This window comes from Podarcis melisellensis (assembly GCF_964234715.1).
Source record: "Podarcis melisellensis genome assembly, chromosome: 17".
NCBI lineage: Eukaryota > Metazoa > Chordata > Lepidosauria > Squamata > Lacertidae > Podarcis > Podarcis melisellensis.
In genome coordinates this window covers 2,090,964-2,108,601 of record NC_138534.1, presented here as the reverse complement: position 1 = coordinate 2,108,601, position 17,638 = coordinate 2,090,964, and the positions used below count along the sequence as shown (strand labels likewise).

Here is a 17,638-nt window from a genome sequence, read left to right as displayed (position 1 = left end):
TCAGCACTTGCTCAGCACCTGCGCCCTCTGAATAATGGATCTCCCCTCTCCCCAGGTCAGGGATTCTGCATTCCAGTCCAGGAGATGGTTGCTGCAAGGCTTGGTGCTACCAGGGATGGAGAGGAGGATCCTCCAGAGGCTGAAAGCTGTTTCACAGGTGAGCAGGATAGAACAAAGCAGGAAGCTTCATAGGAACCTGTATGGGCAGTTTTATGCTACAGAACATGGCATGCAGCCTCAAAAGTCAAATATGAAAGTTACTGTAAATCTTGGGTGGAAGGTCCAAACAGTAGAGCTCACTTCTGGGGGTACAATACCTTTGGTGGCATTCGGAATAAGGTTGGATGGACATCAGTCAGGGATTCTTTATGTGGGACATGCTATTTCTGGTGAAGAGCTATTGGACTAAGATGGGCCTTTTGCCACCTTTCCTCCCCTGTGTGCTCCCCAAATTGGCTCGCTGGGTTTTAGCGCTGTGCTTAGTTCCTCCCCAGATGTCCCATTGCTCTCTTCCTAGTTCCATGGTACAGTGAATTTTATAACTGCTATGAACTCCTGACCACCTGATCATTGATTTAAATTTTAGTTTCTAGTCTTTACGGCAGTAAAGGGGGGGAGTTATATTTCTGCCACATAGAAGAGGGTGGAGCCTTGATTAACCATAGAAATAGAACTTCTTTACTCTAGGCATCTTCCTGGTTCTACTGTTTCCAGTCCTTGACTCTCAGTCCTGTCAGGGAGGAGGATTGAGAGGTAATCTCAATAGCCACCCTCTTTCTTCAGACTGAGCAGGAGTTATACAACTATGTATACATATGGAAGTAAATGTATATACTCTTTCCAATGTGTAATTAATGCCCCAGGCCATCTCCTGGATGCTCCACACCTTTTAAGGGTTGGGCCGCAGGAGGCCTCTCCCTTTGGCTTCTCAAGATCCCACACCAGCCCTCTTGTCCATCAGTCTTTCTCACTTCCTCTTTCCCCTTCTTCCAGTTTTCTTTGTGCAGCGGGAGAAGCAAGAGTGTTGGCGCCTGGGGATGCTGGAGTTCACTGCCCCTCCCAAGTCTCAGCTGGCAGCACGCTGGGTCAATGCCCTACAGAGCTGGATCCATCACCACGGTCAGTTCTCAGGTGGCAGTGGAAAGGGCTGGTAAAGATGGTGCTTTCCTTTTGGACGGAAGCCTTCAGAGACAGGCCATGGTTGCCATGACAGAGGAAGGTTGCCCCTGAGAGCAGGGCTTAGTTTTCAAGAGGAGAGAGGCAGCAAGGCCCTCCCAGTGTGTGCGTTTGCTGGGGACTGTGGTAGCAAGTAGCAAGGGAAGGTGGGCTTTCTTCATGAGCTTGAAGGCACTCATGATGGCTATTTCAGCTAGTTCAAGGCTGGACTCTGGTTTGGATTATTAAGTTTTGACAGTGACTTTAAATCAAGTCTCCACCTCTTTCATGTATGGACACTGAGCAAAATGATAGCTAAACGGGACCCCATACTCAGAAGCGATGTACCTCTGAATACTACTTTTTTGGGGGTGGGAGGCAACATTGGGGAGGACAGTTTTTTCATGACTTGAATGTGTGCTTCACAGAGGAAGCTGATTGATGCTTGGCTAGATGGGCCTTTGGTCTCATCCAAGAAAGTTCTGATGTTTTTTGTCCCTCTGCTTCAGGAGTTACACGGCCCAAGAGCCTCCTTGTCTTCATTAACCCGGTTGGGGGACGCGGGCGAGCAGTGGAAATCTACCAGGGTCAGGTGGCCCCACTCTTCACCCTTGCCGGGATCCATGTTCAAGTTCTGGGTAAGTCCCATTTCTCTTGACCATCACTCTCCTGCTTTCTCTGTGACACGGGCCTCTTCCCCATTCCCTGTGACATGACCTCTGACCTTCTCTGCACCTTCCCAGAGACCTGCCATGCCAACGAGGCTCGTGACTACATCCTGCAGCAAGACCTCAGTGACTTTGATGGGTAAGGACTAGCCAGCATCTAGGATGGCCACTTTTGCATCATCAAAAAAGAGGACAAAGGAGAACATATATGTTAATTTATATGTATTGGTTTAGAAATACTTACAGCTTAAATAGAAATATCAAGGGAAGACTGTGACCTGGTGATCTCTTTGCCTGTTCAATCTGCTATCTAGCCAGTGGCGTAGCGTGGGGGGTGCAGGGGGGGCCGGCCGCACCGGGCGCAACATCTGGGGGGGGGCGCTCGCACTCGCAGCTCTCTGCCCCTACTAAAATCCACGGGTTAGGGGGCGCAAATTACTTGCCTTGCCCCGGGTGCTGACAACCCACGCTACGCCACTGTATCTAGCTACTAAATGCCCTCCCCATTAGCATTCTTTATATTGCCAGACTTGGAATGGAGAGCTCTTCAAATTGAGGACTTTCCTCTGTAAAAAAGGACATATTGTCACCTTACCTGCATCTATGTTCCCTGCTGCCTTGATGACCCTCAGCATCCTGCTTTGAGACCCCACTAGAAGTCCACCGACATTGTGTGCTCAGATCAATCTAGGGCATAAATTCCATGGAATCCAGAGCAATCTGCTACAAGTGGACACCAGGAGTCCTGCAGAAAAGTGCTTGCAGGCCTCGTGATGGGTCAGACTGGGCCGTGGCTGTGTTTCTGGGGTGTGTCTGTAGCTGTGGTGGGCCCCAACAGAGGCCCCACAGCAGAGGGGGAGGTCCTGGCCCAGTCGCTGCTGCGGCGCTGAAGAGCGGAGGCCAAACAGCGCACACAACATGACACAATCATGATATTTTTTTCAAATATTCTACAAAATATTTCCATTCTTCAAGGTTTTTTCCTATTCTGTTCTTTAATTCTCACAGTCTAGCCCTCTCAGCACATTCCATTATTTTCATAAGCCATTCTTCTTTCCAGTTTTGTTCATAGACTATTCTTTCTGCCATCGTAACATACATAAACAAATTAAACAATTCCTTCAGAAGCTCTGATCCAATTAAACCTAACAGAAAGGCCTCAGGTTTATTGGAAATCATCACTTTAAACATTAAAAAAAAAACTCATTATACTTCATTTCCCAATAACCTTTCGCCTTTCTGCAGGTCCCCCACATTTGAAAAAAGTTCCACCCAACATTTTACACTTCCAAAAGGTACTTGATTTATACATTTTTGCAATCTTATATGGTGTTAAGTACCATCTATACATCATCTTCATATCATTCTTTTTTAATCTATAATAGACTGTAAATTTTAATTTAACTTTCCAGAGCTTCTCCCAAGTGGCAAATTCTATATTATAGCTCTGGTCTCTTGCCTATTGTATCATAACTACCGTATTTTTCACTCTATAACACGCGCCTGACCATAACACTCACATAGTTTTTAGAGGAGGAAAACAAGAAAAAAAATATTCTGAATCAAATGTTGTACTAAATTATTTAATAAACAACCAGTATATCAGAATCATATTGCAACCATGTAAAGTGAACAGCAGTCAACAGTGGCATTAAGAAACATCATCACTGTCATTAACAAATGAAGAGAGAATTTAGCTGCAGTCTGTGGGATGGGGCTTACCTGTACCTGCCCCCCCCCCCAATATTTTATTGAAGTTGGAAGAGGGAGAGAGGGAAGGAAGAAGATGGAGAGCTCACATTTGTCCCAGGCAAAGCAGCCAACTCCTATGGGCCTAGGTGCCTTCACCCCCCATTAAATATTTGAGGGAGTCATCCCCCACCCCCATTGTGGTATGTGAGGTGGGGCTTACCTGGCCGCCCCCCAATATTTTTTGAAGTTAGAAGAGGGAGGGAAGGAAGGAAGAGAGAGGGGGAGCTCACATTTGTGCAGCTGCCTTGCCTCACTGGAACCGGAGCAAAAAAGAGGAGGAGGAGATGCAGGGGCAGGAGCCTTGTAAGCTGCTTTGATTGAATTTACCAGTGAGGTGCTGGGGGAGGGACCGAAGGGGATGCCCTCTTTCTCCCTCCTTCCGGCTTATTGTAAAGAAAGCAGAGTAAGCGGCTCTCCCTTTCCTTGAATTACAGTCAGCCCATCAGACTATAAAGTCACCTCGCCAAAAAGCCATAGAGCAGGCAGACACGCTGTGTGCACCTCTTGTTTGAAAGGGTGCTGAGCAGAGTGTCAGCAGCTCTTGCCGGCTTCCCAGCGAGCCGGAGGAAGGGAGGTTGTTTTCCTTCTCCCGCCTTGCCGAAAAGCCAGCAAGAGCGGCTCCTCCCGTCTGCATTCGCTCCATAATGCGCACACACATTTCCCTTTACCTTTTTTGGGGGGGGAGTGCGTTTTATGGAGCGAAAAATACGGTACTTTAACCATTTTGTCCATTTTGTCCTTTCCATTCCAGAAGTATTCTATACATTTTCAAAATTAACTTCTCATATTTGTCTAACAAATTCCTATCAAACTCTGTTCTACAGTAAGAAAACCCATTCACCAAGTCCTTTACAAGTACTTCATTCACTTGGTAATATTTAAAACAGTCAGATACCCATTCCCGAATACAATCTATCTTTTTGTAACTTGATACATTTCCCCCCATATTTAACCCCATCATGGACTTTTCCACTTGGGAACCACAAGGGAGGTTCTCTCAGTGCCTAATGTAATCTACCTCATTTCTCCACAGACTGGTGAGTGTGGGGGGCGATGGCACCTTTAATGAGCTAATGCATGCCTTGATTAACCGGACACAGCAAAAAGCCGGGGGATCAGAGAATGACATTGATGCAGAACTCTTGTCCCCAAGGCTTCGTATTGGCATCATACCCGCAGGTGAGTATATGGGCCCTGGGTGCTTGAGAGAAAGAGTGTTTGGGATTGAGGACCTGCAAGGTAGCAAGCACCTGTGGGCACCCAGTGCTTTCAGATGGTCCTCTTAGTACCTGCCAGGCCACTGTGAGAACAGGATACTTCAATACGACAGGCCTTGGGTCTGATCCAGCAGGCCTCTTATGTTCTTGAGATTTGGCTCTGCTCATCTGAAGATGCAGGAAAAAGTAAGGTGCATTTCCAGGGGGTTTTTTTGCAGCCAGGTAATGTCATAATAACTATTTAAATAATAATAATTTATTATTTGTACCCCGCCCATCTGACTGGCTTGCCCCGGGCAGTCTGGGTAGTAATCTGTTGCTCTCCATTTCTACCTCAGGTTCTACAGACTGCATCTGTTTTGCAACTGTGGGAACAAACGACCCCATCACCTCTGCTCTGCACATTGTTATAGGTACTGATTTTCCCTTTCCTACCCATTTATTCCATGGCTCATGGCATTCAACTCTTGAGAGAATGGAGTATTGACATATCTCAGCTGGGAACTTTGCAAGGCTGGGTTGGGGAAGCAAATCCTCCCTGGTTTGAGGAACCCCCCCACCCCCACTAAAGTAAAAAAGTTGGGAGGCCAACTGATAGATGAGCAGGGTTAGCACAGAAGGTAAGGACATCCTTTTGGAGGCCTTTGCAAATGATACTGTAGATCTTGGCTACTGTGTTCCAGTAATTGCTGAGGAATGCAAACAGAGATCTGTACCTTGGTAAATATAGATGCTACTTCTTTTTCTGATGGAAAATGTGTAGCAGAACACAATACTGGGTGGTGGAACTTATATATAATCTGGAACCTTAGTGGCCTTTTTCTGTGTTCTAGGGGACAGCCAACCTATGGATGTCTGCAGCATTTGGCACAATGGAAAGCTTCTCCGTTATTCAGTCTCACTGGTTGGCTATGGCTTCTATGGTGATGTAGTGAGCACCAGTGAGAAGTACCGTTGGATGGGCCCGATGCGCTACACCTATGCCGGTATGCAGGGGAAGGAACCCACTGTGATAAGCTGAACAATGATGCCCAACTGACAGAGGGAGCATGCACACTGAATATCTGGACCAGCCCACTAAAATCCTCTTTCCTAGGCTTGACAGGGCTCTCTGGCTTGGGGCAGGGGACAAGGATAGGTACATTTTCTCTTTATAGTTGTACCTCTTGGTTTTCCCATAGTAGTTTGCACAGCCTCCCGTTGGCATGAAGAGTGGCAGGAGAACCATTGCCGAGACAAGGAAGCTACCTAGAAGCGGCAGCCTCATAATTTACAGTGAAGAATTGGCCTAGCCAGAGGAGCAGCATGGGAAGGAGGAAGGCGGCCGGAAGTGGCAGCCAGCTAACCTGGTAATCTGCCCCTGGTCCAGATAAGGCAGTGGTGGCAGCACCAGAAGATTTCAGGCTGGCCAGCCAGCACTTCCAGCCTCCTTCCTTTGCTCCTTCTCTTGCCAGACCAACTCTTCCTCCCACTCGGCTGTGGTGGCAGCATGAGGTGGGAAGGTAAGAGGTTTGTTTGAGGAGGAGGATGTGGGGTTTGGCAAGGTCTAGGGGGAGTGAGGGTGGGAGGATTGGTGACAACCAAGGAGGTGGGGGGAGGCAGGGTTGGCAAGCAAAGTAAGCCAGAGCACAGTCCTTGGTATTTAAATAAAAGCTGAGATTGTTAGGATTATGTATCAGTTATTAGAATCTGCTCTGAAGTGCTGCAGGCTGCCAGTCAATTGAAAACAACTCTCTCCCTGTTCTCTCCAGGAGCCAAGGCACTGCTAAGGAACTGCAGCTATGAAGGCACCGTGGAATTCCAAGTGGCCAGAACGGAGGAGGCAAACCCAAGGGACCAAACACGCTGCCGCTCTGGGTAGGTGGAAGTTTGACAGTTGGCTTTACAATAAAGAGAAAGGCTGGGATCAGAAGTGACACCACCCCTCTCTTTCAGGTGTGTGGTCTGTTCAGAGTCTAGCAAACAGTTACCGGCTGGGACAGAGGAAGAAAACCTTTCAGAACCGGAGCAGCACATAGGTGAGAGAACTAGACATTGAGACTGATACTCAGCCGACTGAGTTCCTTCATATCCTTTCCTGTAAGCTGAAGCTGCTCCAGGGTCTGGGCATAGAAGCCACGTGCCCTGGATCCTACATTATTTTTAAAATTCAGCTGCACCCTCTTGTAACAGAACCATATATGGGTGTGACATGCAAATGTGAGACAATGATCTGATTATATGCATGAATTCCATAGGATTGAACAGATTAGAAATTCTAACTTTACTGTCACATGTTTTTAAGCAGAATTCAGTACTTCTTTGTCCCCGTCCCCCCATTTTAAATGTATGAACAGCATCTACAGAGGCCTCAGAAACAAGAGAGACATTTGCCCTGATCCAGCACGCTTCCAAGAGTGGGCACGTATCATGTGTGAATGTGTATGTTGCCTCTATTGGAACAGGCTCTGTGCATCTCGAGACACATCCATGGCTGCCGCTAGTTGTATGCAACTAGAGCTGGCTTTGGAATTTTCCTGAGAATATCCACTTACCTTTTAAAAATATTTTTTAAAAACAGGTTTCTTCTCCTTATAACTGCAAAGTATATAAAACAATTTACATAGTGCTTTTAAATATTCAAGGCACTTCACTTACTCAGGTGTTGCCAGCCTTTTTGGGCTTGTGGGCACATTTGCAAAATAGAGAAACCACACACATACCACTAATAAGCACACACTGCAAACTATTCTATGGGATACCTAATTTTTTTGAAGATGGGGGGGGGGGAGAGAGAGACCCTGCAGGTGCCAGGGATGGCCTATTCAGGGGCTGCCAGTATATCAGTTGCAGGTGTACATATGCAAAATATTTATACCCACTTTTTATCCAGAAAGGTTCCTAGAACAGCATCCAGATAAATAAAAAACAGTATACAGTGGTACCTCGGGTTACATACGCTTCAGGTTACATACACTTCAGGTTACAGACTCTGCTAACCCAGAAATTGTACCTCGGGTTAAGAACTTTGCTTCAGGATGAGAACAGAAATCGTGCTCCGGCAGCAGCGGGAGGCCCCATTAGCTAAAGTGGTGCTTCAGGTTAACAGTTTCAGGTTAAGAACGGACCTCCGGAATGAATTAAGTACTTAACCCGAGGTACCACTGTACTAAGCTATGCCAGCTCTTTGCATTTTCAAAGTGCACAAGCAGTGACTGCTCAAGAATTACATGCTAGAAAGATGCCTGAATATGAAAAATGCAGCACTAGAAAATGTGCACATAAGCATAACTGCAACAGTGAGGCTTTCAAGTTAAAAAAAAAGTTGGCTTTGCTGAGTATAGAGTTTTGCTTTTTTTCCTGTTTTGGAATATGCAGACACCAGGTGATGCCCCAAGCCCCATGTCTCACTGCAGTGGCCAGATCTGATTCAAGAAAGTGTTCTTTTTCATCTTGCATCTGAGCAGAAAGCTTTATCATAGCTACATTTCCCACTTCTTAAGCCAGAAGCTGCGCATGCCCAGGAACTGTCTGCCATGCAATGTTAAAAACCCAAAGCCTTTTTCTCATAAAAGGAATGTCATGGCAAAATGCATATGGCATTCTATCCCTGATTCATATCTCATTTCAACCACAAATTTGCCGGGTGGCCTCAAGCAAGCTGCCATCTCCTGCATTCATGCATCCTACTTACAGCAGGGAAGACTAGTTCTGGCCTACTTTACAAAATTGTAAAAATTACTAAGCTAATGAATGTAAAAAGCACTGTGGATCCTAAAGTACTATAGAGGTGCTATTATTACACACAGAATAGTCTTCTAGGGCTGTGTAGCCACCCTGTTAATTTCCAGGCTCAAGTGTTACAGCACTGTGAGGCAAGGAATGGCCAGAGTGAGGAATCAACTCTTTATTGTCAAAAGTACACTTACAATTTAGGGGAAGGCAGGTCTATCAGTCCTACGTCTCTCAGCTATTCCTAGGTGTGCACCCAATGAGGCAGTTGGCACAACAGAGAAGCTCCACCCCCAACCTCAGTTTATGGATCTTCCCCACCTGAGCTGCACATAGGCAGGTGAAGACTCCACCTGCAGGCAACCTGTTTCTGCTTCTCCCTCTTCAATCCTCTCCTGGTGCTGGGAGCCAGTGGAGCAGGAGGAGGAGGTGTGGAAGCCCTGGACTCTACACCAGCCTAACCTCCCTCTCCTCTTGCAACTGTTCTACGTTCTCCGTTCCTGCAGCTCCTGCTGCCTCTGCCTCTCTGCCTCCCTCAGATCCCTTCTTCCCAGTCAGTCTCCAACACCCCTTCCTCTGGTGTGTACTCATCAGAATCCAGCCAGTCCCTCACATCAGGATAGACTATATATATATATATATTTTTTATAAATATTTATTGAGGTTTTTACAGAATAAAAAATCCAATAATAATCAACAGTATTGCTTTGTTTTAACAAAATTTCATATCATCTTTGAACTTCCTCACGCCTCCCGCTCCCATTTACATCATTAATAAATTTTTGTCAAGCAAATTATCATCTTATTTCCAAATTTTGTGACCGCTTATTTAATTACAATAAAATAGTTCTCCTGCAAATTTGTTTCTTTTGATCTCTCTTATCTTCAATTCCTGATCTATTTTAGTGATGGCCAATTATTTATAACCAAGCATCCTTCTTAACATTCCATTAAATCACAATATTTTTGTAAGTAAGTCTTAAATTTCTTCCAATCTTCTTCCATCCTTTCTTCTCCCAGGTCTCGGATTCTGCCAGTCATCTCCGCCAGTTGCATATAGTCCATCAGTTGCATCTGCCATTCTTCCAGTGTGGGTAGATCTTGAGTTTTCCAATTCTTAGCCAGTAATATCCTTGCTGCTGTTGTCGCATACATGAAAAATGTTCTATCTTTCTTTAGCACCTTCTGGTCGACAATGCCCAGGAGGAAGGCCTCTGGTTTCTTGGTGAAGGTATACTTAAATACCTTTTTCAACTCATTATATATCATTTCCCAGAAGGCCTTCACCTTAGGGCAAGTCCACCAGAGGTGGTAGAATGTTCCTTCATTTTCCTTACATTTCCAACATTTGTTATCTGACGAATGGTATATTTTGGCAAGTTTAACTGGGGTCATGTACCATCTGTATATCATTTTCATTACATTTTCTTTCAAAGCATTACATGCAGTAAAATTCAGCCCAGTGGTCCACAACCTTTCCCAGTCCTCAAACATAATATTATGCCCAATGTCCTGTGCCCATTTTATCATAGCCGACTTAACCATTTCGTCTTGTGTATTCCATTTCAACAGCAAGTTATACATTCTTGAAAGTACCTCAGTCTTAGGTTCTAGCAGTTCTGTTTCCAACTTCGATTTCTCCACCTGGAATCCTAACTTTTTGTCACTTTTAAAAGTTTCCTTAATCTGAGCGTAGTGTAACCAGTCTCGCACTTTATCCTTCATTTTCTCCATACTCTGCAATTTCCAATTATCTCCGTCTTTTTCTAACAGTTCCCAATATTTTGGCCAGTAGGCTTCCATATTGGCTCCTTTTCGGGCCTTAGCTTCCAAAGGTGAAAGCCACCTTGGTGTTTTATTTTCCAGTAAGTCTTTATATTTTGTCCAGACATTAAACACTGCTTTTCTGACAATATGGTTCTTAAAGGCCTTATTAATTTTAACTTTATCATACCACAAATATGCATGCCAACCAAAAGCATTGTTATAACCTTCCAGATCTAGCACATCAGTGTCCTCAAGAAGTAGCCAATCCTTTAGCCAGCAGAAGGCTGCGGCTTCATAGTACAACCTTAAGTCTGGCAGGGCAAAGCCCCCTCTTTCCTTTGCATCTGTTAATATCTTAAACTTGATTCTGGGCTTTTTGCCCTGCCAGACAAATTTAGAAATATCTCTCTGCCACCTCCGGAAACACTCTGTTTTGTCCACAATTTGCAATGTTTGAAACAAGAACAACATCTTTGGCAGCACATTCATCTTAATTGCAGCAATTCGGCCTAGCAAAGAAAGCTTCAGCTTTGCCCAACTTTCCAAGTCTCTCTTAATTTCAGACCAACATTTTTCATAATTATCTTTAAATAGACTCAGATTTTTGGCTGTTATATTAACCCCTAGGTATTTTACCCTTTTCACCAATGATAATTCTGTTTCTCTCTGAAACCGTTCTGACTCTGTGTCTGTCATGTTTTTCCCTAACACCTTCGTTTTTTGTTTATTTAACTTAAATCCTGCCACCTGACCAAAATCATGTATCAGTTGTAATACTCTTTTCGTACTAGATTCTGGCTCCTGCAATGTCAAAACTAGGTCATCTGCGAAAGCTTTAAGTTTATATTGTTTTGCTCCGACCTTGATCCCCTGCACCAGCCGGTCACCTCTAATCAAATTCAGGAGCACCTCCAGAACTGAGATAAATAACAGAGGGGAAATCGGACAGCCTTGTCGTGTTCCTTTTTCAATTTTAAATTCTTCCGTTACCACATTGTTAACTATCAATTTAGCTTTTTGTTCTGAATATATTGCGTCAATCCCATTTTCAAAACCCCGCCCCACTCCCATTTCTTTTAAATTTCCCTTCATAAATTTCCAAGAGATGTTGTCAAAGGCCTTCTCCGCGTCTATAAATATCAGCACTGCTTTAGTGTTTATCTCTGTTTGCAAAAGTTCCAAGATGTCAATAATGTTCCTTGTGTTTGCAAACATGTGTCTACCTGGGAGAAAGCCAGCCTGATCCTTGTGAATTACTTCATTCAGAACTTTTTTAAGTCTGCCTGCTAGAACATCAGCAAATATTTTGTAATCCACATTTAAAAGGGAGATGGGGCGATAGTTCTTAAGTTGTGTCTTTTCAGTTTCTGATTTTGGTATCAACGTGATAAAAGCTTCCTTCCACGATTCCGGCGCCTTCTTTCCCTCCAGAATTTCATTGCTGACCTCCATCAAAGGTTGAGTCAAATAGTCACTCATTGTCTTATAATACTTGGAGGTCAGACCATCTGGTCCTGGAGATTTGCCCATCTTCATATTCTGAATGGCATGTTCAATTTCTTGTCGTGTTATTTGACTGTTCAGGAGTAGTCTATTTTCTTGTGTAAGTTTTTTAAGACTTTTTTTTTCAAAAATTGTTCAATCTCAACCTCATTTTGCGGCCCTTGAGTATATAGTTTCTTGAAATATTTCTGAAAAGATTTCCTGATTTCCACAGGGTTCTGAATATTTCTTCCTTCAATTTCTAAATTTGTTACTGTATTCAACTTTTGTCTCTTCTTCAACTGCCAGGCCAGCAGTTTCCCACATTTGTTTGCCGATTCAAACGTTTTTTGTTTCATTGATTTAATCTTCCATTCTATTTCCTGATTTATCAGTTTAGAATATTGTGCCTGATGGAGTTTAATTTCTCTCAGAATCGGCTGCGACTTCGGGTTTCCTCTTAGCTTCTTTTCTAATTCTTTTATTTTTCCCAAAATCTTATATTTCTTTTCATTTTGTTTCCTTTTCTTGATAGCATTCTGTTGTATTAAGAACCCTCTCATCACAGCTTTGCTTGCGTCCCAAATTGTTCTTTTTTCCACCGTTGTGTTCAAATTTATTTCAAAATAGTCTTTCAAAACTTTTTGGGCCTTTTTAATAATCTCCTGATCTCTAAGTAAATTGTCATTCATCTTCCATCGAAAGGAGCCGGTTGGTAATAATATCAAATCCATTTTCAAAGCGTTATGGTCGGAGCAGGTCTTTGGGCAGATTTCCACTTTTCTGACCTTAGGTGCCAGACATCTAGTAATCCATATTTGGTCGATTCTTGTCCAAGTCAGATGGGCTTCAGAGAAGAATGTTCCTTCCTTTTCCAAGGGGTTTCTCGTTCTCCAAATGTCAATCCAATCCATGTTGTCTGTCATTTCAAAAAAGGTCTTTGGTAGTCTGCCATCTTTGGTAACTTTTTGACTTTGCGACTTATCCATGTTAGTTGATACAATCCCATTCATATCTCCCATCATGATGATGTTGTCAAAGTCCAGATATTCCAGCATGCTCTCATGCAACTTCTTATAAAATTCCGATTTCCCTTCATTTGGTGCATAAATTCCTAATAACAAAATTTTTTCTCCTTGATGCTGTATTTCGACTGCCAAAATTCTGCCTTGTTCATCTTTAAATAATAATTTGGGTGAAAGGCTCTCCTTTGCATATATCACCACCCCTCTCTTCTTTACTCTGTCTGAAGATATAAATTCCTGGCCGAGTCTTTTATTTACCAGAATTTTTCTGTGGAGCCTAGTCACATGTGTTTCTTGCAAGCAAATAATGTCCAATTGTTCCTTTTTTAATATATGGAAAATTTTCTTCCTTTTCTCGGGAATGTTGCAGCCATTTATGTTCCAGCTCAGAAGTTGCAGAGACATCCTGTATAAATCTGGTTATTTTTCAGGGGGTGGTACTTTGTCAACCAAGGGTGCCGGTTCCTTTGGTGCTCCAGGCTCCGGCAATGATCCAAGTCCTTTATGAAGGTCTTCTCCGTACTGGTTCAGAAATTTATCTCTATCTTCCAATGTTCTGATTTTAATTTTCCTTCCTCTAAAAGTAAACGATAATCCTTGAGGGAAGTCCCACCTAAAGATGATTGAGTTGCTCCTCAATAGTTTTGCTAGTTCCGAGTATTCGGATCTCAAATCCAGCAGCTGTCTAGGAATATCCTTATAAATTTCAATTCTTTTACCCAGAATGTCCAGTGATTTTCTGTAATGTAGGCCCAGAATCTTATCCCTTTCCTCCTTTGATCTCAGTGTTATCAAGCAATCTCTGGGTTTGTCTTTTCTTATCAATCTTCCCAGCCTAAAAGCTGATACAATTTTGAAGTCTTTTTCCTCAAGTTTCCACTGCACCGAAAATATTTTGGTCAGGAACTCAGCCAGTTTGTCTTCTTCTACTTCAGATACAGATCTTATCCTTAAATTGGTCTCCCTATTCTTCAATTCAATCATCGAAAGATAGGTCTGGCGTTCACCCACTTGTTTGTTGAGTGGTCTTACCTCTTTTTCCAACTGTCCAAGTCTTTGGCTCGTGTCTTCAACCAATTTCCTGTTTTCCCCTGAAGCCTCCTCCAATTTTGCAATCGATTGAGTGTTCTGTGCCACTTGCCCAGTTATTCTATTTAGACATTCTGTGTTCTGATCTATTTTCGCAGTTTGCTCATCGCCCTTTTTGTCCAAAGATTCCACTCTCTTGTCCAAAGATTCCAATTTTTCAAAGATTTTTTCTAGAATGGAAGAGGCTGATCCTGAAGCCATATCCTCCAGTTGTAAATCCTCTGTCTCTCCTCCCCCTGCCTGTGGCAAGGAGGCAGCTTCTTCCTCAGAATGTAAGATAGGCACAGACGATCTACGTTGCTGTAAAGTTGAGGCTAAAGTTGTTTGTCTCGTTCTTGGTCTTTGTTCTTTTTCCTTAGTCTCCTTTTTCTTTGCACCACTCATTCCAAACTTATCTAATAGTCAAGGTCAAACTGACTATTCCCATGAGAAAAAGACAGCCCAGGTGCAGCACTCAGCCAGCAGGCCAAGAAATGGAAAGTAAAACAGTATCACTGCCGTTAAGTCCAAAAACCTCTAGGGGGAGCCTAAAATGTCTTCTCAGGAAGGATTACCCAGGAATAAAAGTTAAAGTCCAAAAACCTTCCAATGTTAAGTTTTTAGCAGAGTTGGTATTATATAATCACAATGTCTCGAAACAGTGCTTGCTGGTACTTCAATTGATGTTATAAAGTAACAAAGTCCATACCTCTCAGATTTTCCCAGTTTATGTATCAAACTGCTTGGGTCTGCAAACTGATTGCTACTGTTGTCAGGCAGTTCCAGCCCTGGTTTCTTTCTTTAAATTGTAACTTCAGCAGAAAGAGTTTTCAAAGTCCACGCTAACACATAAGTCCAGTGTTTAAACTCCTTTTCTGTCTTTAAATACAGCTCAGTAAATGCTCAGATCCAGTCAATAAAAAACAAGGTTACTCACAGCCTCCACTCCTCCAGCTCTTTGCGTTCAAGTTCAATGGCGGCGGAAGACGGACTTCCTTTTTCTTTTTCGTCCTCCGCTTTCAGCCAAATTCAATTACTTTAGTCTCAAATTGGTCTCCAATTGATTGAAGGTCTCTATTACTCACGGGTTGCTGTGTTTTGAAAGCCAAATCCAGGAAGAAAGGTCGGCGCTCACCGGCAACGGCTTCGCGGCTTCTCTCCGCCGATTGCGGAACGACCCTCAGCGCCGCTGCCTCCTCCGCGATCCGGAGCCCCTTACGGGGTTCCTTCAACGTTTCGGGGGCAGCTTCTGGCGCCCGCCGGGTCCCAAGGCTGCAGGCTTCTGCCGCCTGCAGTTTTCCGGTGTGGGTCTCCGCTTCGCCGTAGCGGACGACCCGATCTCGAACGTAGTTCCTTTCCCGGTTAGGAAAGGGCAGCCATTACCCTTCGCGCCGCCTCCGGAAGTCAGGATAGACTATATAGACCCTGCATTGGCCACCTCACTTGCAACAACCACTTAGAGGTTTTCTCTACAATCAAGCAGTGTATGAATTTTATGAAACCAAAAACATGTCTTCTATTTCATTGGGAGACCTCAAAAGCAAACCAGTAACTCCCACCCAGATTGTCATCTCCCTGTTCCTGCAAATGCAATGGCACTGAATTAAACTGGTTTGAGATGCTTGCCTTTGTTTGGGGGCAGAATGTGGTAGAGAAACACAGAAGGGAATCCCTAGGTCTGAGCAAAGTTTGCAACCTCAAATAGGAATTAATTGCCTGCTCTAGGCTAATGGGCATTGTTGCTGTCTTTAATCTCCCACCATCAGGATTTACTGAGCCAGGGCTTAGCCCTGGAAATAGCTTTTAAATGCCAGTGCTTGGCTGCAGCACATGGGAAGTTGTATTGAAGGAGGGAGTTCCTCACCTTCACTTCCACATAACAAATTGCTGCTGCCCCAGGGCTGTCAGGAGTCTTGCACCCTAGAAAAAACATTTTTCAAACAGGCTGTCCAAGCAGCTGCTTTGTCTCAGCTAAAGCTGCCCAGGATGACCTCTCTCTTCTTCCACCTTCCCCCCCCCCCAGATGGCGAATGGCAGCAGGTTCAGGGTCGTTTCCTGGCTGTCAACTTGACCTCCATGAGCAGTGCCTGCCCCAAGAGCCCGGAGGGACTCTCCCCCTGTGCTCATCTGGCTGACGGTACAGCAGACCTCATCCTGGTGCACGAATGCTCAGCACTCTCCTTCTTGCGACACTTGACTCGGCACACCAATGGCTCAGACCAGGTATGGAGAAAGCCTCTGCCTTCCCTGCACTTGTCTCCCCACAGAGCTGGGGGCAGAACCTAAAAGGCCAAGCCTCTTTCTGACAACCGCAATTCTGCCCATGTGGATGCAGTTACAACTATGAAAACTCTAATATTCATGAAACTCAGCACCCTCCCTGTACAACAGGAATATATTTATTCCTGCTCCAGACCTGAAGCCCCCTGTTTGACACTGGAGGTCAACTCTTTATTTTAGAATTTGAACATCTTTTGAGGCAAAGTCTGAAGCCCCTGGTGGAGGGTTGAAGTGGTAGGGGGGTACAGATAGGGGCTTGAACACATTAAACTGGCAGTTGGAAATCCTGTCGGAATATAACCTGAACACAGGAGACTTTTCTAGGCAACTACATTGTCCTGTCTTAAGCAAAATGGGAAGAACAATGCGGTCAGATGCAGGGGACACCTTTCCTTAACAGCCCCTCCGACGATTTCTTTCATCTTGGGCCCCTGGGCCCTCCTCTCTTTCGTTAACAAAGAGCATCCTCCATGCATTTAAATGGTGAGGCCAGGGAGGCTTAGAGTGGGGCTCTGCTCTCGTGGCACCACTGCCCAACTTAGGTTGGTAAACACACAGGATTGGGCCTTTTCCAGAGTGGCACAAAGGCTTTGGATCATCTTCATCCGAAAGGTATGCTTGGTCCCTTTCCATCTATTGCTAGGGGATGGTGAAAGCTAGTTTTCTTCAGGGCTTCTAAAAGTGGCTGATGATACTCCTTCTTCTGGTATTTTATTCCACTGCAGTGCCTTGAATTGACACGATTGTGTTTTCTTACATATTCTGCATGTAACTCTGGGGGCTCCCAGGTCAAAAGGCAGTATTTTAAATAAGGGGAGGAGCCACAGTTCTCCTTCAGAGCATGTGCTTTTGCATGAAGAGCAGCCGAGGAAATGCAAAAAGCATATTGGGTATTAAGAGTTGCAAAATGCCACCTGCCTAAGTTCTTGGACAGGCTACTACTGCTAGTCTGCCTTGGGCTAAAAGGACCACTGCTCTGACAGTAGAAGGCAGCTTCATACAGAGCTTTGCTTAAAGCCACAAGTGCTTGAGTTAGAGCTGGAGAGGTTAAGACTCCTTCTGGTAATGCCATGAGCTTCAGAGATCAGAGGGTTTTTTAAAAAAACCCTTAAATGTGCTTTTCAGTTTGACCTGCCTTTTGTGAGTGTGTACCGGGTCCGGGCTATTCGTTTCACCTCAAAAGTGGAAGACCATAAGGATGGAGAACCAGTTGTACGACGACGCAAGGGGCTGTGTGGGGGGCAGTGTCAGGAAGAACCACCCACCAGCTGCTGGACCTGCGATGGTGAGACCCTGCAACATACCGACATCAGCGTCAGGTAGGTTGTCTGGATAGTTGTGGCAAATATTCTTCTGCTGCACTTCAGGGGCACGGGTGTTAGTAGAGCAATCTACAGACAACACTTAGACACTTGTGAAAGAGACTTTAGTGCCACACAGACATAGCCAGAAGTATCAGAGCAACAGCATGTGATCAGAACTGGGACTGGCAGGTTGAGAATCAGTAAAAAGC

At 44.5% G+C, this 17,638-nt stretch overlaps 1 protein-coding gene across 3 annotated transcripts in view; it reads left to right on the top strand.

Moving 5' to 3' along the window:
- LOC309360608 (ceramide kinase-like) overlaps positions 1–17,638 on the top strand; it is a 29,063-nt gene that overhangs the window by 10,660 nt on the left and 765 nt on the right. For all 3 annotated transcript variants that reach the window (XM_081895259.1, XM_081895261.1, XM_081895260.1), the window contains exons 2-12: positions 56–157; positions 994–1,119; positions 1,665–1,793; positions 1,899–1,962; positions 4,609–4,754; positions 5,131–5,205; positions 5,626–5,778; positions 6,544–6,649; positions 6,728–6,810; positions 15,869–16,068; positions 17,251–17,444. In XM_081895259.1, the coding sequence (XP_081751385.1) occupies positions 56–157; positions 994–1,119; positions 1,665–1,793; positions 1,899–1,962; positions 4,609–4,754; positions 5,131–5,205; positions 5,626–5,778; positions 6,544–6,649; positions 6,728–6,810; positions 15,869–16,068; positions 17,251–17,444 (1,378 nt within the window). The remainder of the gene's footprint in view (positions 1–55; positions 158–993; positions 1,120–1,664; positions 1,794–1,898; positions 1,963–4,608; positions 4,755–5,130; positions 5,206–5,625; positions 5,779–6,543; positions 6,650–6,727; positions 6,811–15,868; positions 16,069–17,250; positions 17,445–17,638) is intronic.